Source organism: Akebia trifoliata, chromosome 10, assembly GCF_017979445.1.
Source record: "Akebia trifoliata isolate Shusen 1 chromosome 10, ASM1797944v1, whole genome shotgun sequence".
NCBI classification, from domain to species: domain Eukaryota; kingdom Viridiplantae; phylum Streptophyta; class Magnoliopsida; order Ranunculales; family Lardizabalaceae; genus Akebia; species Akebia trifoliata.
The window spans coordinates 5,646,764-5,670,653 of NC_141384.1; the positions used below are offsets into that span (position 1 = coordinate 5,646,764).

Below are 23,890 nucleotides of genomic sequence, written 5' to 3' on the forward strand. Positions count from 1 at the left end.
CAACTTACCCATTATTGTGACTTAAAAACAAGGGCGAGAGAGAGAGAACTAGTTCATTTTCGATCCATTTAGTTGAAAACGAAGGATGTTTTCTATCGAGAGCAGAATGAAGGGTGGTTTCTTATCTGTGAGAGAAATTCGTTTGAAATAGAGAGTGGGTTGAAAAAAAAAAAGAAAAAGAATAGAGGGAGTTTTTTGTAAAATCCTAAAACTCCGTCTCTTTTTTGGAAGAGACCTTTGAGTGCATCTCAGCCGTTGTTTCAATAAAATCTAACGGCCCTCATACATGGGCTTCTTATCTGGTTTTGCAGACGTCCCTTGAACCGCCTCCATATATATATATATATTTAAGTCATTTTCGTGAAAAAAAAAAAAAATTTGTTTTCTCTAAACACCTATTTTGACAACTTCTCATAAAGAGCTTAATACATCTCACCACATATGCACTAGTGGATTTGCAACACTTCAGACTTTCTTTAATTAGTGAGCAATTTTATTCATAAAAACACCTAATAACAAACAGACTCGGTACAATACTGTGAAGAGAAAACCTTGCTTTTCAGATATAGACTAAAAAGCCTATTTGATTCCAATGGGAAAAATAATTTAAAAACACAAAATGAAAATGTGTGTAACAAAGTGTACTATAATAAGAAGAAAAAGAAAACAACAAAACACCTAAATGTGATAAGCTAACAGCCTGTTTGATTCCAAGGGGAAAAAAAAAATCTCCCATAATTGTATATATAACAAGTAGTTATATGCTAACAAATGAATCTAAAAGTTGATATTTACCAACTAGGTGATAGGGTGTCGTAATTGATCTAAATACCCACCTGCGAAAAACATATGAGATGATACAGAGATGCATGCTTTACTCCACTGCAGTATGAATCGCCAACGATCACATAAATATTATTTTCTTGATATAAGAAATAATAGTAAACCATTTTGTTTGTTGATCTCTGAAGTTCATTCATTTACATGCCGTCAATCTTTGGGAGACTAGTTGTCTGTCTTCTTCGCTCATTTTGTCAAAATAAAGCAGAAAACGAGAAGAATTCAACCCGCCCCTAACTGGATCCCACATGCTGAAACATTTCTCGGAGGGCTTGCGGCAAGTTCAACACTATCTCTGCATATGCTGCAAGATAGGACAAAAATACCAACAACAAAAAAAACAGAGAAAGAAATAAGAATATGAAGGAAACAATGAGAAAAAAAAATAGGTACTTCTCATCATGAGGGGTACAAAAGTTAAAATTGAGGAAATCTAAAATCTCCATCAGTTGGGCTATTCAGGGCAGAGTACCAACACCACCACAATGCCATTGTCGTACGTTAGGGCTTAAAATGGGATGGATTCAGCTCGGATCTCAGTATATCTATATACAGATTCAAATTTCTGTATATCCATATCCGATTCCAACTTGGATCTTACTAGATAAGCCATATCTGTCATCCAAGGCATTCTGGTTTCAATTAATCCAGATCTGGATCTGACCCAACCAAATTGCTTGATTCAGGTTGGAAAATTCCGAATAGTACAACATTTTTTCTTCTATACTTGTTTGTTAATTGTTATACTATTCTATTTTACCATTATAATCATTTTATTGTATAAGAATTTATGTTATGTTAAAGTAATAGACAAGGACATTTTGAAAAACTTAAAAATATAGTTTTCAAAGCAATATATAATTTGGATCTAGGCAGATATATGGATGGATCCGGATCCGAACCGGATCATGGGACATCAAACCCTATCCGACCCATTTTTTGCCCTACGGACTGCCATTATGGTCCTGCCCAATGAGAACCTTAAGTTTCCTAATTCGAATGTGGTAGAACCTTCTGGCAAGGTCATATTACGCAAGGCATCCTCAGCATAAGATAGACGAGCTGGAATGGATTGAGCCTCGGGCATCCCATTTCCTTTCTTGTTCATGGTGGTTGTCATTAAGATTTTTTTGGATGGATGCACTGGCCATGCTAATACTCTGATTCGAGTTGGTAGAACGGAAACAAGATCCGCATATCTGAGACTCACTGTCACCTTGCTGCACCAAGAAACCCGTAAATCGATGAAACCATAAATAATTGAGTATAATGGCTGTTGATAAAGAAAGATATATGTTCTTGTAAACTGTGTAAAAAGAGTAGACACCTACCAATCAAAATCATCCAATACAAATTCAATAACATGGAAAGAAAGGCTGTGATATAGTTCTCCAATTTGATTGCCATACAACTCCTTAATAAGGCGAACCTATATGAGAATAAGAAAGGAAGGACAATATAGTGAGTGCAAGTATTTAACCAATTAGTGTAGCAAAAACAATTGAGAAAATGCAACAGCAATTGCAAACTAAATTGTGAGGACGCCACCAAAACATCTAACATCCCCAAAAACCTTATCTCAACGATTTGGGATTGGCCAAGTTAAGGCATAATCCGAAAAAAGGTAGGAAAAAAAAAAGAGTTAATGTCTCTCTAATGAGTATAGCCCTTTGTTCATTAATGTGGGTAAGGTGTCTGTGAGCCCAATGGGATTTCTATCGAAGTGTTATTGTTTCTTCAAGTGAGAATGACAATCAACAGAATTGCTAACTATCACAGTTCATATAAAAATTCATGGATTGGAAACAATGTGTTTTGAAATTGGTTTGTTGAAAGTGAAGCTATCTTCCAATTGTCAAAAGAATTAACTTGATCAAAGCACACTAAATTGACTCAATAAGAAGATTCAACAAGACATTCTGTGGAATGGATAATAAATTTTATTTGTCATAGACAAAGTGAACAGATAGTAAGTAATCCAATAGATAATAACTTCGTGCTGACAAATAAATAAATCTAGTTTTTGAATTAAAATATTCCCAACTATCACCTAGGAAATTCTCACCAATTTCAAGCTTTCAACAAAATACCCCAAACTTTTGGTGGATATATTTAGGATAGCCTAACCTAACATGAGTGGAAGCTAAACTTCGAAGACGGAAACACAACATTTTACAACTGAAGTACTATTTTCAGTGTGTTTGAACAACCATGAACTAATGATAAGGTTGAAGATCTGAATGGAAACAATTGCTCTAGACTAGAACTGCTCTTACAATTTCTGCCAGCAAACGTTTCCACCTTCAACTACCCATTGAGTGCGGTGAGCAATGTTTTTAGACGCTAAAGCGTGAGGCAAGGGGCTTGGCTGGCCAGCGCCTCGAGGCATAAGCCTCACATGCATGATATTTTTTTAAATAATATAACATTATAAAACTAACAAATTATGATAGCTATTGCACATTTATAAATTTCAAATCCACACATGGAATTTCTAGTTTTAATCCTAACAATAAATAATAATACAAAACATTATCACTTTATATTTTTAGCAAAATAGAAATATGGTGTGTTAATGGCTAATGAATGTTTAGATTCTAGAATCAAGGACAAGAAGGCAGGGGTAGTGGGAAAAATTGATATGCAAAAGGCTTATGACCATGTGAGCTGGGATTTTTTGAAGTACATGATGGGTAGAATGGGGTTTGGATCTAGATGGATTGGGTGGATTATGAAGTGTATTACGTCAGTGTCCTTTTCTATCTTAGTCAATGGGAGTCCGGCAGGATATTTTCGGAGTTCGAGGGGGCTGAGGCAGGGTGATCCGTTATCCCCATTTTTATTTCTTATAGTGACAGAAGCTTTAGGTAAGTTGTTTAGTAGGGAGGTCGAGATAGGGAGGTTATCCGGGTTTAGGGTGTCCGTTGAGGGTCCTTGGATTTCGCATTTGCAATTTGCAGACGACACCCTAGTTCTTCTTGATCCGTCTAGAGATCAAGTGAGGACTCTTCGGGTTCTTTTATGTTGTTTCGAAGCAATTTCAGGATTACACGTGAATTTGCAGAAGAGTAAGTTGTTTGGTGTTGGAGAGGTACCAAATCTTTCAGTCTTAACAACCACTTTGGGCTGTAGGAGTGATACGCTTCCATCTTCCTATTTGGGTTTACCTTTAGGGGCTCCATATTGCAGCAAGAACATTTGGCAGGGGGTGATCGAGAAGATGGAAAAGAAGTTGAGTACTTGGAAGGCTAAATATCTCTCAAAAGGGGGTAAGGTGACGCTGATTAAAAGTACCTTAACTAGTATTCCGATTTACTTTTTATCCATGTTTACATTGCCGCAGTCGGTGGAAGCTAAGATTGAAAGACTTATGAAGAATTTTCTGTGGAATGATAAGAATGGTGGTAAAAAGTATCATTTGGTGAATTGGAAGATGATTTGTACTCCAAAGAAGAATGGAGGTTTGGGGATTCGAGGGCTTAGACTCACTAATAGAGCTCTCCTTGGTAAGTGGCTTTGGAGATTCGGGGAAGAGAGAGATAATCTATGGAGGAGAGTGGTAATGGCTAAATATGGTGAGAAGAGGTTTGGTTGGTATAGTGGCAAGGCTTTAGGGACTTATGGGTGTAGTGTTTGGAGAGGCATTCTGAAGGGTGTCGAAAAGTTTGAGAGGGAGATCAGATTCAAAGTAGGGAGGGGGGACAAGGTGAGGTTTTGGGAGGATATTTAGTGCGGGACTTCATCTCTGGCTACTCAATTCCCATCCTTGTACGCTTGTTCCTTGAAAAAAAATAACTCGGTAAGGCAGTGTCTGATTCGAGATGGGATCACGGATTCTTGGGATCTGGGTTTTAGAAGAAATTTCAATGATTGGGAGTTGACGAAGGTTACTTCTCTCCTACATCTCCTTAACTCGACTCAAATTAGAGAGACCGAGCATGACAGATGGGAATGGTTCAAGGCGAAGGACAAGAAGTTTTCTGTTAAGTCTTTCTATTGTTGTTTATTGCCGATAGGGGAGGTATCTTTCTCACCTTCTGTCCTTTGGTCAGCTCTTGTTCCCTCAAAGGTTTCTTTCTTTCTTTGGCTTGCCTCTTTGGGAAGAATTCTTACATTGGATAACTTGATCTATAGGGGGTGGGTTACTCCGAATTTTTGCTTTCTTTGTTGTAGGGATGGGGAGTCTGTCAATCACATTCTTATTCACTGCCCTTTTTCCCGAGATATTTGGATGTTTTTTTTATCTCGTTTCAAGGTGAATTGGGTTCTTCCACTCTCCTTTTTTGCACTTCTAGAGGGTTGGAGTTTCAATATATTCTCTTCGAGAAAGAAGCTTCTCTGGGCTATCCTTCCGTTTGCCATTGCTTGGGGTCTTTGGAGAGAGCGCAACAACAGGGTGTTCCATAGCAAGGAGAGCTCTTCGCATACAGTGATCTTGGAGATCTTAGGTTTTTTATTCCTTTGGTCTAGCTTGAGGAAAGACTTTGAAGGAGTGGGCTTCCAGGATTTTGTTTTTAATTGGGATAACATTTGTGACAATTAGCTCCTTATTGGCTGTATTTTGACTGCCTTTCCTTTTTTCATTGCTGTATTTCTTTTTGGTTGTTAGGGGGCTATCTCAGCCTCCTTTTCTTCTCTTCTTTAATATAAGTTTACATTCATCAAAAAAATAGAAATATTTTTGTATTTGAATAGTTGAAAGTCTCTATAGTAACTAACTATTTTTTATTTATCACAAAAGTACAATTAAATATTATTTTTCACACACTTCATCTATATAATACTATGAAAAATAATTTATAGATCAGTTTAACTCAACAATTTTCTATGTATACATTATCGTTTTGTATTCAAATCCATTTCTAAGTATTCCAATTATATTGAGTAGTAACATAGAAATAAAAGTTAAAAAAATAGAAGAAATTTATAACATCATACTTAGATAATAAAAAGGTAAATTAGTAAATGAAGAAGAAATTCATTATTTAAAAAATAAAAAATAAAAAAAATGTGAGGCTTATGCCTCGACCAAAGGTGTATGCCCTTTAGGTGCATTATAGTTTCAGCCATAAGGTTTAGCTGCTTTAAGGTTTCAACCTTATGCATCAGGGCATTTTTAATGAGCCTCATCTTGAGGCGCACCTCAAGGTGTAAGTCTCGAACGCCTCTGGCAGTGAGCAATAACATATATATTCTTACAATCTTATCCATAATATATATTAAAAAAAAAAATGCATATATGTTCTTTCTATATGACACTTAACTTGATATATGGAAAGGAAGTGTTAACCAACTACTCCAAAAGACCGATCTGTTGGAGAAGGGGAGAACTATTAATATAAGAGGGTCACAGGGCTTAACTGGGATATGACACACCCGAGAATGGAGGAAAATATACACTCAACACTCCCCATCACTCATAAGGGTGGAAAGAATCAAACCCATGACATATACAAACCTAGTTAACCAACCAACTCCAAAAGACCAATCTGTTGGAGAGGGGGAGAATTATGAATATAAGAGGGTCATGGAGCTTAACTGGGGTATGACACACCCAAGAGTGGACGAAAATCTCACTCAACAGGAAATATGCTTCATCATCATTGTCAAAGCCTTATCCATATGAAAGGAACTGTACTAGAAAATCTAAAGTATCATGATAGGTCAGCTAAATGTACGCTCTGGTTTTTCTCCCTCGGATTCATCTGATCTTTCTACCAAGGAGCTCTCTTAATTGGGGAAAGCAGATCCCAAACTATAGCCTGTACAGTGTGTCCCGATATTTTGTTTATAGATGGGCATTATCAGGAATAGAACAAGGATATTGATTTCACCAAAAAAGAAAATTGTGGCAAACAAACATCTGCAACCCAAAACAGCAGCCTGATCTCTATGAAAGTTATAAAAATAACAGTGTACCTGTTCACGTCTATCCACATAAGCCTGCACAAGGTCTCCAACATAATCGATGAATTTCTGAAAGTAAGTCAAAAATTAGACAAAAGAGTTGATAAGGAATGCCAACATAGATGTACAATCGATGTACAGTAAAAGGCTTGACTCAAACAGGTATAAAATAAAGACGGTCATTAATAAATAATTGTGACTAACCTTACCATTGCATTGGAGGAAAGAAGATCATTCTCTGCTTCTCTTATTGGTAGAAAGAAAGGAACTGTATGTTCAATGACAGTCATTTTTTCAAGAAATGATCTGCTCTCAAGCACACAATGGTATAATTCACAAGATTCACCTGCAGAAGTACAAAAATAGATGGGTCACTCACACTCGCCTTTCACAGACCATCTCAAATACAAGGAACTTATTACTTTGAACATTTTGACCCATTAATGGGAACCTCATTAACTTCCACAATGACTCAGATTGTTGTTTCCTGATCATAAGATAGAAATGATTACTAACAAATGGGGAAAGCGGATGGGATTGGGAACACTAACATGGTGGGGAAAATTATATTGAATTGGGATAGAGAGAGGTCGAGTCTAAGCAGCAGGTAAATTTTGAGTAAACACCGGCTTAGGAATTTGGGCTAGACAAGAAAGGAAATATTAAACATAGTGTTGTTTTTTTCCCGAATAGTACATATTATTGGTGTGAAGGTTGGAATGTACAACAGTTCCATTGAAAGTCACCTTATTTTCAGAAAAGTGGCTCATAAAAAAATCTTCACCACCAGCCATATTGCTCATAAATTTTAGCTAAACGTGCGTTTTGTCTCAGGAAGCCAAGAATAGGACAATCAATGGTTTGCACACTACACATTTGTGAGGAAGTATGGGTACCACTTCTTAAATTTCCTAAATGTTCTTTGGTTTCACCTATTTAGAATGGTGGATCTTTTCAAGGGAAGTGAATTGGGGGCCTGGGGGGCATGGGAGAACTCTCCAAAGCTTGCTTCCTTTGTTTTTGCAGTAGTCCATGGAACGAAGAAACCAGAACATATTTCAAGAAAATAAAGTTTGATGTCCCAAGTTTTAGGGTACACAAGATGTGAAATCATCAGGTGGGCATCCATAAAGAATTTTGTGGAATAAGAGTCGAATTTTGAATATGGTAGACGTCTAGCTAGTTAGTAGCTAGAATGCAGCTAAATCAGCAAAGGGTTTTGTTTATCAATTGTCACGTGTCAAAGGAGAGTTGCAAGGGCATGAAAATTCAATCCATCAAGAACCGTTGTAAACAAGTCATTGCCAAACCATTGACAAGAGCAATATGTATTATCTGTTCATGTAAATAAGTAAAAGTTATATAAAGCTTGCTTTTATCCACGTGTCATGAAAGTGATCTGATCAAGTGTAAATAGTAAGTTAAGGACTTAACTATGTGACAATCACTCATGTTCCATTTGTTTAATTTTTATTCTATATATTTAGCTACCTATCATTAAAAAATGATAAAAAATTAAGACTTCTCAAGAACTAACTAATTCACAACATCGGCCACAAAGAGAGTAAGTATCATAGTTACCAGCATGTGATGTCTCATATTGGACGCCAATCCTTGCCCCTTCCAAACAGCAAATTACCTGCTAACAAGAAAAAAGAGCTATAATTCACAAGATCGGCCACAAAGAGAGTAAGTTAACCAATGAAATTCAGAAGTAAAGTTACTCAATGATTCACACACAAATGCTCAACTATAAGCTCAATTTGATCTTTTGCAATTATCCTTGTGATCACTCACTATTTTGTCTCCTGCCCAAGCATATCTGCTAGAGTGGATAACTAACACTTAAAAATATCTAAACATGCTTCTTGTAATTTACATAGCAAACCTTATTTATCAAGTAAAAACAGTACTGGCAGAAAATTAGTAGCGTGGTTGGAAAAAAATCTCCATATCTTGATAGTTTTCAATGGCCCTTTTAAGCTTTTGTTGGGATGTTATAAAAAGGAGATCTGCTTCTTGTGTTAGTGAATATAGGGCCATGGAAGCCTTATTGGGTCTCAGGGCTCATCTAGATTCCAGAATAATTGTGGGGTTCGATGTTGTACCCATTTAGGGTAAGGGTAGTGGTAGCCAGAAAGCAGATCAGGATCAGTGTTTTCAGAAGTCTCAAGTCATATTGAGTGATAATGATTTGGTTGAAGAATTAGTTGATTGGCTTCTTGAGCATATCCTTGATGTCAGTCTATTTATGGGGCTGTCTATTTCAAGTGGGGGTGAGTGAGGATGCAAAGATGCTAATAAAATTTGTGTCCAGCAAACAGAAAGAAATTTGGGTTGTGTATTAATAGGAACCTCAATAATTTCCTCTCTGAGGGCTTAAAAGAGAGCGGATAAAGAAGGTTCTCCCTGGAGTGGGAGGATCTTCTTAAGGAAGCGGAAAGCTTTAGAGTCAAAAAAGAAAGTCAAGGCTGATTCAGGAAGTCCAAGATCTAGAAAGGCATGTGAACAATTTTTCTATGGAAGTTTAGGGAGGTAGGGGCGGGCATTCAATGTTGTTTAATTTTTTTTTTCGTGGAATGTTAAGAGGTCTTGAATTTTTTTATTATTTTTTATATGTGGAAAAAAATTATTAATAAAAATAAAGTAGGGGACCAAGAAGGCCACCTAAAACAAGAAGTGCGAAAAAGAAAACAAGCCGCATATTGGTGGCCAAGAGGGCAGTGGTAAAGTCAATGATCATTCCGAACAAGCCGCATATTGCAGTCGTTCAAGAGTTGAAACTGGCATCTATTGATGATAAAGTAGTTGCTAACCTATGGGGTGTTAGGGACAAAGATTGGCAGTTTTCTCCCACGATTGGAATTTGGAACAGCTGGAGCAATCATTTTTATGTGTGACAAGAAGCTAATTTCTGACAAAGGCAATTTGGTGGGGCATTCTCATTGTCTATTTGGGATGACTTTTCTTGGATGTTTTCAGGCCTTTATGGTCCATCAGTGGACAATGATCGAAACCAATTTTGAGGGGAACCTGATGGTGTTATATGGTATTGGGATAGTCCTTGGTGCTTGGACGGTTATTTTAAGTTATTCGATTGTCTTTTGAAAATAAAGGAGGATTGAAGATAATATCTAATATGAGGAATATTGGGAGTTTGTGAATCAAAACCTTCTGGTTGATATTCCATTAGACAATAAAAGCTTCACTTGACCAAACAATCAATAGACCCGACAGGTTTCTGGTGTCCTTTGATTGGGAGAATCACTTTAACTCAATTGTCCAGTCGATGGTCCCTATCCCAGAATTTGACCATTGTTCCATTTCACCTGAGGTTGGTATGAGGAGTTGACCCGTGCCGTTTCGATGTGAAAATATGAGGCTTACACATCAGAATTTCAAGGAGATGATTCACGAATGGCGCTCTGAGCTATCCTTTCCGAGTAAACCAAGTGTGGTGCTCAGGTGTAAGCTTGAGGACAGAAAGGAAAAGTTGAAGGTATGAAATAAAGAATTTTATAATAGGCTTGAGATTAAAAAAGAACTAGTTGGATGAGATTGAAGTTCTAGATAGAAGGGAGGAAATGGGTTCTCTATCAATTGATGATAAAGAGAAATTTGAGAGATTTGTGACTATGAGAAGTTTAGTTGGAGGCACAAATCAATGGTGAAGTGGCCAAACGACGGAGTGATAGCATACCTTTGTATGAAATAGCATAATGATCTAACAGTCACATTCACATAATCGCATATTTGATCGCTTATGACTACTATGTTAACAATGATATAAGTGATGCAAAATTGCTATATAAATCTCTCTCTAAAATGAAAAACCTAGCCAGCACAAATACAAATCTGGACAAGCGCCTACGAAAGACGACCCCCACTACCTCTCGTCCATCTCTTGATCCAACATCCAGAACCACAACAATCTCTTTGAACATCCAAAAATAATCATACATCCTCTCAATCTCAAATAGTAATCTCTGGAGTTAAATCCTAAATAATTCCACATTACACAATCTCATGACTCCGAGAAGCATTTGTTGATCTCTGAAGAGTCTATTTGCAAGTTAAATACTACAAGGTTCAACGTTGACAGCAACACACATTTAATCTCTTTAAGGAATCTTTGGAATTAAATGCCACAGTATTCACATGTAACAAAGGGTGATCCAAGTGGGTTGAATAATCGTTTAAACCAGTGCTAATCATATAACATCGTTCAAGACATGCAAGAATCTCCAAGCTGTGGAAATGATTTTTCTAGGAAGAAATGAATTTCTTACAAACATCAATACCTTATTCCCAGCCCTATAAGTAGTCTTCCCATGGAAGTAATGATCCGGCAGCCCTGCATCCCCTGGCATTGCCTTTCTATCTGCCTCCATGTGAACCTGGGAGATCGGGTTTATTAGCATTTTAATGGAGCTAACACGTAAATGAGGCTATGTTGCACAAAACCTCAACAATCGGTTTAGCAGAATGAAACATCTAGATCCTAAATAATTTGATTCAGCAAATAAAAAGAATCACAAATTATTTCGAAGTATCTAGAAGAGCAATACCCGTTCCCTAATTGTAGCTAATAGCCCATCATTCCACTGTTCACCATCTAAATATACCTCTGCAAAAGGAACAACATCATATTTAGAAATGGAAATACTAGGCGAATAATACAATATATGAAACAGATAGATATATAAATCTCAAATGAATCAAGAAAAAATATTAGTTGGACAATTACAATATATTAAAACTGAACAAATGAAACCTCAAATCAGTTGAAGACATCCACAAAATGATCTTCCCATACTGCACTAAAGCATTCTAATGGAGGAAGATAACTCAATCGAAATGAATCAACAAAATGTCGTTCAGAGAAAGCAAGTATTTCAAATGTTAGAAAGAGAGAGAGGGACTGAAGGTCATGTTCTGCAAGCATAAGAATTGATATCTTAGACTTACATAATCAAAATTGTAAGTCTAGAATTTCTGAGAGTAGCTAGAAGGTAATGGTTATAGGAAAAATGGATGAACCAAGTAAGCTCGACTACTGAGACTCTAATGCAAACAACCAAGAATACTCTGGATACAAGAATGGAGTCCTTAACCACTCTATCCCATCAATAAATAAAGAATCTCTTCAAGATTGTGACATTGGGTGTGGCGGGATGGGCAGCCTTTTAGGCTGCATTTTACAAGAGCATCTCCAAAAGGAAAAGAGACATTACAAAATTGTCCTATAAGATAAAGATCATCCAAGGCTACAGAGAAGCAACCAAGCAACTCAGGCAATTAAGATATAGTGCCTAGATGGTGTATAATGTTTCTCTCGATGACTTTCTATTGAAAGAAAACCTAGGTTTTATCAATTCTAGGTTAGTTCTACTTTAGGAAGGGTGGGGAGAAAGGCTAGTTAGGTGGTAAAGAAGAAAGAAAAACTATAGAAAAGTGTTTCAGGAAAAGGTTTCGAGCCCAAAAGGTCTTATTGACCATTGTGAAAGGGTTCACCAAACCAATCGGGTATGTGAAATGAGAAGTTTTGCAATTACAATATCTTGCAATAGGGTGTTGTAATTAGGTTTTCGGGGTATGAAATAGGATTAGGTTTGCTAGGTCGTAGATTGGATTTTAGGTTTCAAATATAAGTTTAGAAGGATTTTGGATAGGTTTTGCACTATGATAGATTTGGTTGGTGGTTTCTTGTGAACCCTTAGGTTTTGGATCGGTTGATCTCTCACAAATAAGTGATAAAAAAAAATGTTAATACAAGATGGATCAAAGAATAAGATATAGGAGAAACAGATGATAGATTTACTTTTGAATCACATCAAGGGTTATGGGCTTCACACAAAGATGACTTTACATCATATCCAATCACAGGAGAAACCTCAAGAAGAGAGCTGTAAAAAAAAAATTATTCCATAAAATGTTAAAAAACCAATTACAATGTCATATATATGGGCTCTCGCATATTAGACTCAAAACCCTAATCCTAATATGACATAAACAAGGATGCTTTTGACCTTAAGAAATCAATCTTGTGTAAAACTGATATCCTATCAGTATTTCGACCATAACTTTCTCAAAACTCGTCGGAATCACGAAACCTTGGGCTCATTGGATAGGTAATGACACAAAAATCAGTCTACTACAACATGTTTTGACCCTTCAAATAAGGTCTAAAGAAAAATGACGTAACTAGTACCTAGATTCAAACCAAACTTGTAAAAAAATCCAAAGACAACTCAAAACTAACTAATATAAACTAATCCCGACAAAACAAAAGTGCTAAAAAAATAAATTTAGACCCAAACAAGTTGAAACATAAATAATTACAAATTTTCCTTTGGAACCCGTGACTGATGATTTGATTTGCGTTTCGCATTACTTTCCTCGATCATATTTCTATCTCTGCAAGTGTTTTGCGCATTCCAAAATAACTTGTTAACAAATACTCTGATAATATCATATTGGATGCTTCTTAGATACTATAATTATCAAAAGGTTTGAGGTGTGTTGAAAGCTTTGCAATCATCTAGCCCAGGTCCCATTTGCTCTAGTGTAATCCACCAACATAACCTAGTTCGTCAGTTAACTTGAATTGGTTCAGGTCCATAGTTTGTGACCTATGGTTTGCAAATGAACCAATTTCACTAAGGGTACACTTTCATAATTCCTAATTTGATTTCTCTAACTCACTTGTTCAAATTATTTATTTGGTGTTAGCTCTTGTTTGCTCTGGTTGATCATCTAAATGGTTTGATCAACAGGTCGTCATCTTCATTATCATCATAATTAATAAATAATTTTACTTATAACAAAATCATCAATAATAGGTCAGTACCCTTTGATCTTTATGATAAGAGTTTTTTTCAGACATTAATTGCTCCTTCTCTTATACTTTTCTCCCCTTCCAATATCCACCCCTCAACTCGTAGCCTTGTTAGGCGATGATAAAATCTATGAATGCTTGCAAACTAGTGGAAGAATTTTATGTTGTTATCCCCTTCCTTAAGCCATCTCACCCTGGATTTTTGCATCCAACTGATTTTCTCCATAGGAGCTGCTTTTGGAAATTCCTCCCTTAAAGTTTGCCTACTAAACTTCTCTTCTACAAACAAAACACAACCAACAACTCTTTCTCCTTCACATCAACTATTGTTCCACACCTTGGGCTTATATATTCTTTCAACCTGCTAATTAAAAAGTAATAAAAAGACTTCCCAGCACTTTTTATGTTTATTGTCACGTTAAACACACCGATAGATGAGTGTCAATATACATCAACACATATGGACATGAACAATACAAGGTCATACTTTTTTTTAATACAAAGTTTCATCAAAATAACAACTTTAATAATACAAAATTGAAATAAAAATTATTGATCCCTCAAAAAGAAAATTCACATGCTTTCTTAAAAAAATTCAAATCTAGTGCTCTAATGGTAATTCAATGCAATAAAAGCACAAAGAGCAAGATTGAATCCATTCAAATAACAGCTTGCAATACAAGGTGCACACCAAATAATGTTCCAAAATCACCAACATAATTTATTTATTTATAGTTTTTTTGTTTGATATGTCAACTGGACTTGGACCCATTACCTCAACAGAGTTGTGAGTCCTAACCCAAAACACCAACATAAATAGCTAAAATAACTATAGCAACCAGTAAATTCAATGAAAGTTTAATACTTATAAGTTACCTTCAGTTTGAGCAGCTCGTGCGGCATCAAATTCTTTTTGTAAACGTTCATAAATCATCTTGTCTGAATCCCTATGGAAAACATTAAAATCTTGATTTCAAACCACACTTGGAAACCTCCAATAACAAAGACCCTCAGCCACAATTTTCTCGTTTGAAATTAAGCAACAAAAGACTCAAGATAAGAATGTTCACATCATAAATGAAAATGAACTTAGATGTATTAGCAAATTAGGAAACTACAAATCAATTATCCAAGCACGAAAAAACATCAATATGGTACAAGGAAGCTAAGATTATATACCATGTAGAGCAACAGGAATATGGTGTGCATGGTTAATTATTTCTTAGATCCTCAAATATTTCCTGGGGCATATTATTATACAGTTCAAGAGCAGTTTTGAAATTTTTTTTTTTTTTTCCTCTGCTATCTTTTAACACCCAAACAACCCCATTTTCCCCACTTTTGAATCTGACTGCACTCATTTTTTCCACTTGCTCTTTAGTGGTGGTCAGACTCATAGTTCCCTACATGTGAGAAGACCTCCAAATAGAATTTCTAATTTTTTTTTCAGAGACAGAAGATTCAAAGGATTGTGGCTGATCAATTTCAAAGAATGAAAAAATCACCTAGAATGACAAATCCTATTTTTAGAATTTTCTACTTGACTTTTGGGTGTATAGACGTCCTCAATAAGTCTATAGATGCTAGATAGTAAGATATATTGAACCTAGCATGTTGTCTTTACTGGCATTCTCAGCTCAAAGCATTCAAAACCTTGAGTATTTTTTATTTTATTTCTATAGGTAAACAAAATTTATTAAATAACGAAAAGCCAAACGGCGGTCAAGATGACCCACCAAAGATACAAGAGAAAGAAAAGCAAGACAAACAAGAAAACAAAGGCTCTCATATAGAGCAAAGCGTGTCCCCCATCTAAATACAAAATCCTCAGGCAAAAAACCCTTTAAAATGTACCTCCCTCTTACACCAATAAAACAACAATCCCAAAATTAACAAAAACATATCATGATGGTTCCTTTCCATCCCCGAAAAAATTCTCCCATTCCTTTCCAACCAAGAGCCCCAGCATATAGCAAAAGCAAGCAAGTACCAAAGCTTTTTTTTTCTGCCAGAAAAAATATTTGAATCCCAACTCAAAAAGAGAGCAAGAGTGTCATTTGGAAGGACCCAACTTATTTGGAATAAACTCAAAAAATGGGACCACGAGCAAGGCAGAAAAGGACAGTGAATGAGAATATGATCAATGGACTCTCCACTTTTGTAACACAAAGCACATAAAATCGACCGGCGAATTAGTGCTCATGTTGCCAACCCCACTATTTGGAAAGCATAGATGACAATGAACTACTTAGCATATACAATCAATTAGTAGTTTCCAACCATCCACTAATTTAGTGTTGAATATAAAACAAAAAAAGAAAAATTGGAAATCTTTAGTAAATATTATGAATGTCAAGCTTTGTTGAGCATCCTTTGAGATATAGTAGTAGCTACGCAAACATTCAGGGTAAAGAGAACATCCGTTCTTTAGTTTCAACCAATAAAATTTTTCTGCTTTGTAAATCATAATATTATTATTAACCAGCAATTAACAATTCAGGGATCTTGTGATGTTTCAGTACATGCAGTTACCCAACAAAGGAATACCTAGAAAGACGGTCCTTTAATTTTTCATGCCTTCTGAGCACATTTGACACTGCAAGGAAAGAGAACAGCTTCAAAACACTGGAAAAGAAAGAAAAAAAAACAATGAATCAAATAAATATAGAACAATGAGCAAAATTATACATAGGAATACGTACATCTAGCTCGTGTGGTCTCCAACCGCATATCTTCCTCTTGCATAAAATTCTGTATCACAAGAAGATGCACGATAATACATTCAATCATGAGAGAAAGGGAGGGAGAGAAAAGGGGGGTGAATGCTTAACTTTCTTGTAAGGACTTCTCTTTGGAAAAAACCAGGTAAGAAATAGAGAAAGCTTTACTAATGATTCCATCTCATAAGCATCAATTGTGTAATACCAATGAATAGATATGTAGTTTGTTATAGATAACATAACTATGGGTCCTCAGCATGAAACTTAGGCTTCTTCACTGTCCCCCATTCATGGGGCAAGGGACCATTTCATCGCTTAGCCTTGGCGAAAGCTCGGCCTAATTGGATGATTAGAGCCTTTAAATAAATTGTATTTATTCCCAACAAACCATGCAGTGGTCCAAAAATGAAAAAGAAAATAATAAAATACCATTATCAGAAAGTTAAAGTCTTCTGATTAAACCAACATTTGGACTATAAGATTGTCTACAGGTGTGACTTGCTGATTAAATGATCCAGCTCTCTCTGCTATATAATCTCTTAGGCTGGTTCGACCAAGTTTAATGGTTAGAAACTAAGAATCATACATTAATGATGCATTCCATAATAGCTACAACATTTCTTCAGGAAATCAAATATTGCATGCTATTTAAGTACTTACCACTTCTCCTGACATGGCATATGCCCTTCCTTTAAGTTGCTCCAGCTGCTGCAGGTTTCCATAATATTGTAATATTAGTATTAAAAAACATGTGAGGATTTCCAAACAACCACAAGACAAACAAGTGAAAACCATAAAAGCTTGAAGTAGAATAGCACCAAATCATTTGCAAAGCACCAAATTTATCGGAATCTGTTGGAAGCCAGTGGGATAGTGATTCAAAAGAAGTTTGTCTTTGTGAAAAGTATGGATAGAACTTAAATTTTTTATAACACAAACCTGGTATAACTTACAATCATGCATTACTAAAAAATAGTGAAATCTAACAAACAAAATATCTTTTTTTTTATAGGTATACCTTTATTGATAAAACTGAGAAGAGTGTACAAAAAGAAAACAAGGGAAGAATCTACCTGAACAAACAAACTCCCACCTAAATACAAACTCCTCAACACAAATCCCTCTGAACTCAAAAAAAAAAGTTAACACCAAAAAACCAGTAACCCAAGCATAATATTGACTGAAAAACATAATATCATCACAACCAAGGATGTGACATAAAACAACATTGTATCAACTACAACTTAGAAGACACGAACAATACGGTAGGGATTTGAGATTATCTTAACATATTTCTGATAAGAAATTGCTAGCAAAACTTGAGGAATGGTATTGCCACTAACACAAGTACTAAACAAAGCCATCCACTTGCCCCATGAAGACAACAAAACACCATGTAGCCTGACCCAATGAAGTATGACCATCCGAGTACTATTGAGCATCCTCCTAAACTGTTAGGAACCTAAACCAATATGCTAAAAGGCCTAGACCTGTTGAGACGCATAAAATTTAAGCTCTTAACCACTTAGGCATGTAACAGGCCACTGTGCTCCGTAGCCGACAACCACAAAAGCTTTTACTCTGGACGGGCACCTCTAAGGATTTTTCTCATAACCCATAGCCCTGGGCACTTTAATGTGGAACGCAAATCAAATCAATAGTTAAGGGTTCCAATGGAAAATTTGTAATTATTTAGATTTGCATTTATTTGGTTCTAGATTTATCGGTTTATCGTCCGAAATTATTTTTAATTAATTATTTATTTAGATTTCTGTTTTAGGGCTTTGATTTTATGTTTTTTGAGTTTATTTTGATGTTTTATTGGCCTATGGTCTTAATATAATATTTAGGGACATTTTAGTAATTTTTGTTTGTCTTTTATTTAAGTTTATTTATTAGGATTGAAAAATTATGAGAGAGAAAGTTACGAAAAATTAGGTTTATTTATTTGATATTTTAGTTTGATTATAATTCTTGATTTATTTTCTTTATATAGATTGTATGAGGGTTTTTTTAATTAATGATGGATGAAGATTTTGATGAATAAAGAATGAGTTTCTTTCATAAGGTGAAGTGAATTCTTCATCATTCTTAGTGTTATTCCAACAAACCCTTGGTGTGAATTCAAGATTCTATCTTTTTATCGCTTTCTCTTTCTTCTTCTAATCTCTATTTTTCTTTTTTGTATTCTTTTGCTTTTCTTAATTTTTTTTTTTAGTTACTTGTTCTTGATTCTTGAAACCTACAAACCTCAACCCTTAATCCTTTCATCTAGCCTAGCCTTGCCATTTTATTTTACCCTTAACACTTTCCTCACCCTACCAACCTTTAACGCTTTTCATCTAACCTGACCTTATGTTTTTGGTCATTGGTCATTGGTCATTGATCTAGCCTAGCCATGTGTTTTTGTTCATTGGTCATTGTGATCATACTTGCACAAGATCATAATTAAATTACCAAATCCTTAACTCAATCCTAAATCAAATTTCCTAAAACCCCATATTTTCTTATTATCTCCCCTCATGATCGTGAGGCTTAGATTTTTCCCATAGCCCTCTCATGGTCCTGAGGGTATTTTTCGTCCTACATCACATTTCTAAGGGTATTTTTCCCATAGCCCTCCCATGTAGCCTTTTCCATGACTCCAACCCGAGACGTGATATTAGCTCTGATACCAAATGTTGGCAACCTAAACCAATACACTAAGAGGCCTAGACATGTTGGAACACGTCAAATTTAATCCCTTAACCACTTAGGCACGTAATATAAACCCTATGAACTCCGTGTCACCAAATTTCAACAAAATCAGTATAATTTCATTGAAATTGCGAACCGCCCTAAAATCCACTAATGGATGTATAATTTCATCGAAATTGCGAGCCAAACACCGTCAAATCTACCTACAGAATATGATCAATTGGAATGGAACAAGTAATGTGGTTGGAATTTGAGGTAAACCCATGAATTTATTTATTAAGACTTCTAAATCCTTAAACTTGCAAATTCACAGTTACAATTGCGACACCAAACGCCATTTGATGGAGCAAACCACAGGTTAAAGAATGCTATCGATTCGGAACCCAAAAAAAAAAAAAGAGATTGACGACAAACCTTGCGAGCAGAATCACCAGAGATAATTGGCTTTCTTCTCACAGTGCTGATGTTGTTCTTCTTCATCGAGTATTCTTCCATGTCGCTGCTCTCCATTCCTCTCTGTGTGTCCAAAACCCTAGAAATTATAAATCCGTTTGGATGTTTTCGTTGGAATCCGTTTTTTCTTCCCTAATCTGCTAATGAATCCATTGAAAGTTGGGAAACCACGTCTCTCACGAGACAGAGCTTTGGCGAGTTTACACTCGCTCGAGTTGCGTTTTTCAAACACGTGAGAGTAAGAGCAACTTACGTAAGTTGAAAACCATCGGACACAACTCGCTCTTGTTAAACAGGCCCTAAAGTTCCTAACCCTTACCAAAAGATTTTAAAACTCGTTATTTCGTCTTGTCTCGTACCCCCACCGATACAGAGTTGACTCGCTGATTCAATTAATAATGAGGGGACGGATAATAGGACATACCAAAAAGCATATGTAAAAACAATATAATAATAATAATAATTTTTCAAAATATACGTTAGAGTTTCGGATTGAGCTGATTTTTTGTGAGGATGATCTCTATGATGAGAAGATTATTCTCAAAAAAAAAATTAGTCTAATCTGAAACTTCTAATCCCATCATAATTGATTCAGAATGTAGACCGTCGATTTTTTACCAATAATTTGTAAATTACTTTTGATGGACTTAGAAGCTTCAGATTGAGCTGATTTTTTTTTTAAGATGATTTTCTCATCATAGAGACCATCCTCACAAAAAATCAGCTCAATCCGAAACTTCTAAACCATATTTTGAAAAACCCATTGTTTTTACATGCCCCATGATCTGTCCCCAAATAATGATAGCAACTCCAACGGATGGCCTTATTTTTATTTTATTTTTATCTTTTTTTAGCATATTTATTCGTTATAGAGACCTCCAAACCTAAACGAATTCCAACAAATCCCAACCTCTAAATCACCAATGATGTCTCTAATTCACTATTCACATAATAAGAAATTTACTATTAGCAATCCAATTTTACTTATTATAACCCAAGTTAAATATATAAAGTTTGCTATTGGCAACCCAATTTACTTGTTACAACCCAAATTAAATATAAAAGAAAAAAATTACTATTGGCAACCCAACTTTACTTGTTACACCCTAAGTTAAATATTTCAAAAAAAAATTATTATAAATTCACAAAAAAAAAAATATATATATGAATATTCATGATCAAACTTATTTTTTATTATAAATTTTTGTTGAGTTTGGCCGAACAATTGATTAAATATGAATTTTAAAATATTTTATAAATATTTAATAAAAAATTAAAAATATTGAATAATAATAATTAAAAATAAGTAAGGGGCAAAAATTATATTTAAAACAGTTTTTTTTTTTTTTTTTTGAAAAAGGGAATTAAGAATAGCATTTATGTAAAATGATGGGGACACAATTGATATTTGAACAAGATGAATAGTGAAATAGAGACCATCTCTATTTTTTTTGCTTCGTCTCCAATTCTAGAGACATGAATAGTGATTCAGAAGGTGTAGCAGAAATTGAGTGACTAGTTGGAACTAGGTTCAGAGGTCCTTATTTCTAAATATAGAAATATAGAGATCGATTGGAGAGCTACTACTGGCACCCCAACTTTTACTTATTACATCTGTAGCGCCCCGCCGAACACTAACACAAATCCCCATGTCAGATTTCAAGGTACGAGGTGGCACCTCGAAATTTCGGCATGGTCTCCTCTGTTTATGTTAGCATTCCAAGGCGATTCAACCTGCACCTGATAAACGACATACAATCCTGCATATAACAAACAAAATATAATACTAGCGGAAGCCTATATACGTCTAATAATGTCCGATAGATCAGAGTGCGGAAGAAGAAAAATTATATACAGGATTATACAAAATTCCTCACTCTAACATAATTCCTAACACTCAAGACAGAATCCATAACACTACCTGGAGAAACTGACACCACTAGGGGGTATAGCCCTAATACTTACCAGGTGACGGACTCTGGTTGTCTATCTGACCAACCAGATGATCCTCGCTCTTGTTCTACACTTGTTTCGCCAAGCTTCAGATCTGAAACTAAAAAAAATGGAGAAGGAAAAGGTGAGTAACAATGGTTACCCAGTAAGGAAGCAACAATTTCTGCCAATAACCTCTCCTAACATGAACGAATAAACATACTGAATCATTTTAAAATAAACAAAGTTTTACAGAAGAAACCTACGATTAACTGGTATATATAGCCAGGGATGAGCAACTAAACATTTTAAAACTCACATTACATCGATCAGCAGTACTCACTATAACATTCTCTTTTTATACAAATCTAATTGATCAAATGGAAATAATAAACATGCATTTCATTCTATATATCAAAATAAGCAACAGATACATAATACACAATGGTGGAGTATTGGAATTAGAGTGTTGGGATTCACGACTGGATCGCTCCCAGTCGGGACATGATGTTACAATTTCTCTCTGGCTTTTAGTTCCTGATTTTGTGGCCGGTCGCTGCACTTACCACGTTTGGTTGACCATTTATCCGGCTCAGGCTGGCCGTTTGACGTGACCGTAAGCAATGGGTCTCTTTTCGATATGTCAGAACGTTCGACTACTATAGATTGTTAGTGATCACTGACTAATCATCTTCGTCTATGCCTATCAGGCATGCAAGTGATTCCCAAATATACAAACCATTCGTATACGACCACCTTTACATTACAAGTTCACTGGTAAAGATAGAGAGGAATAAACCCGGATTCCAGTTGTGACTCCATTCTCATACGCGTCTCATACCACGTATGAGCTTGGTGGTCCCTACCGTACATCCCAGGATAGTACACCACTCCGGATGATATGACGCACTATCCTTTCAGGCATTCACAAACTCTTTAACAGCTCACAAAATAGCTACATATGTATATTATTTTCATTTGAAAACAAAAGAGAAATTAACAATACAAGGTTGAGAATGGATATCCAGTTTCCTACCATGCAAGTGTGGCCACCCGGCCTAAAATAAACAACATAACAGAGCGCCTCGCGCTAACAGAAAGTAAATAAACATGCAACCAGTAACATTATCCCTGGATATCCGTTCACCAACCTGCATACAACACAACAACGTAAAATGCAGACATCACCCCTCGGTTGTGACTCTGACATTTTACCGTTTCATACCCTTTTTCCCTTTTTTCGACTTTTACAGTTTTCAATCTCTTCATAAAATATCCATTTTCTGATATTCATCAACTCAATATGAGTTCATTGAATATTAAATCACATTTTTCAACTATAGAATTTATTTCTATCAATAATATTGAAAAAAATACAAATTTCATATCAAAACGGGGTCCGAGCAGTGCACAAGACCCAATTTATGGCAATAACCCGTTAAAATACCCTACCCACGTATAATTTATTAAAAATACAATTAAACATATTAAACATGCAATTTCTGGCGTGAATTTTTGAAATAACAAAATAATTATATATTTTAAAAATACATCCAAATTTTTCGATAAAATCCTAAATGCAATTTTCACAATCTAGATTACTAATAGAAATTGAGAGTTCCTTACAATCTCTAGGCGAAAGGATCAAAGCGTGTGCGCGAAAATCGAGGCGATCGGCGCGGAAATCGAGACGGACCGAACTTCGAAGCGGCTGATTTTTGAAATCGACCTGGTGGTTTTGAAGATCTCGATGTGCTCGTCTCTTCTCCCTTCTACGGCGAAAGGCGGTTTGACCCCGAAACCGATGAAAATCGAGGTCGAAGTTACGAAAATCTCCATATAAAAATACGGCTGATTTTTGACTATACGGGGTGAAAAATACGAGAAAACGGAAGGAATTTGGTTGGGTTATGTAGAGAATGAGGCTGCGGACGTTTCTCCCTTCTGCGCCGGAAAGCGATTTGACCCCAAAACGGACGAAATCCGAGGTCAAAGTTTCGAAATTTCCGTATCCAAATACAGCTGATTTTTGACGATATCGGGTGAAATAGAAAGTGAAATGAAGATAGGTTGGGTGGGTTTTGTAGAGAACGAAGCTGCGGACCTTTTTCTCTTCTGTGGCGATTGTCGAAAGTGGACCGTTTGCGAGAGATCTGAAGTGGAAAAATCGGAGGAAAAATAAATTTCTTTTTTTTTTCGTTTTTTTTTTTCGCACTGTTTGGACGAGTGGGGAAGATGAGATTAAAAAAAAATTTTAAATATTATTTATATAATATTTGGGACGAATTCGGTATTTCGCCTATTGTTTTGATCGACGATAACTTGGTCATTCGGTCTCCAAAACTGACAAACGAATACTCTATTTCGTCTAATTTTTCATTCCGGATTTAATGGTATAGTAAATTTCTACAAATTATGCCTCCATCAAAAATTTACATTTTTGGCCTGACGTGACCCATAAACTTGATGTCGTTTTCGTTTTTGGCGATAATTCAACTTCCTG

At 35.7% G+C, this 23,890-nt stretch overlaps 1 protein-coding gene and 1 long non-coding RNA gene across 4 annotated transcripts; both read right to left on the reverse strand.

The window, feature by feature from the left end:
* Positions 1 to 628: 628 nt before the first annotated feature.
* LOC147392940 (centromere protein O) lies at positions 629 to 19,666 on the reverse strand. 3 transcript variants are annotated; one of them, XM_086455055.1, is made up of 14 exons: positions 19,417 to 19,494; positions 17,379 to 17,428; positions 16,966 to 17,013; positions 16,288 to 16,336; positions 16,133 to 16,181; positions 14,462 to 14,532; positions 11,316 to 11,374; positions 11,049 to 11,144; positions 8,329 to 8,386; positions 6,957 to 7,093; positions 6,760 to 6,816; positions 2,172 to 2,269; positions 1,852 to 2,060; positions 629 to 1,144 (listed from the first exon to the last, which is right to left on the reverse strand). In XM_086455055.1, the coding sequence occupies exons 3-14, from the start codon at positions 16,978 to 16,980 to the stop codon at positions 1,074 to 1,076; spliced, it is 969 nt and encodes a 322-aa protein (XP_086311181.1). In that variant the 5' UTR covers positions 16,981 to 17,013; positions 17,379 to 17,428; positions 19,417 to 19,494; the 3' UTR covers positions 629 to 1,073. The 3 variants fall into 3 exon arrangements, with proteins under 3 accessions (XP_086311181.1, XP_086311180.1, XP_086311179.1); XM_086455054.1 differs by lacking the exon at positions 17,379 to 17,428 and having other exon boundaries at positions 16,966 to 17,010; positions 19,417 to 19,666; XM_086455053.1 differs by lacking the exon at positions 17,379 to 17,428 and having other exon boundaries at positions 19,417 to 19,661.
* Positions 19,667 to 21,222: 1,556 nt separating this feature from the next.
* Positions 21,223 to 23,605, reverse strand: LOC147392941 (uncharacterized). The gene is made up of 2 exons (XR_015182289.1): positions 23,014 to 23,605; positions 21,223 to 21,508 (listed from the first exon to the last, which is right to left on the reverse strand). It is a non-coding gene; the product is annotated as an uncharacterized LOC147392941 (long non-coding RNA).
* Positions 23,606 to 23,890: the final 285 nt, after the last annotated feature.

What these genes read in the sequence shown, in the direction of transcription:
- LOC147392940 (XM_086455053.1), bottom strand. Translation starts at nt 19,512, where the DNA reads ATGGAGAGCAGCGACATGGAAGAATACTCGATGAAGAAGAACAACATC. An exon ending in GGAGACCACACGAGCTAGAT is followed by an intron (nt 16,182 to 16,287) that starts GTACGTATTCCT and finishes CTTTCCTTGCAG; the next exon opens with TGTCAAATGTGCTCAGAAGG. An exon ending in TTAAAGGACCGTCTTTCTAG is followed by an intron (nt 14,533 to 16,132) that starts GTATTCCTTTGT and finishes TGTTTTCCATAG; the next exon opens with GGATTCAGACAAGATGATTT.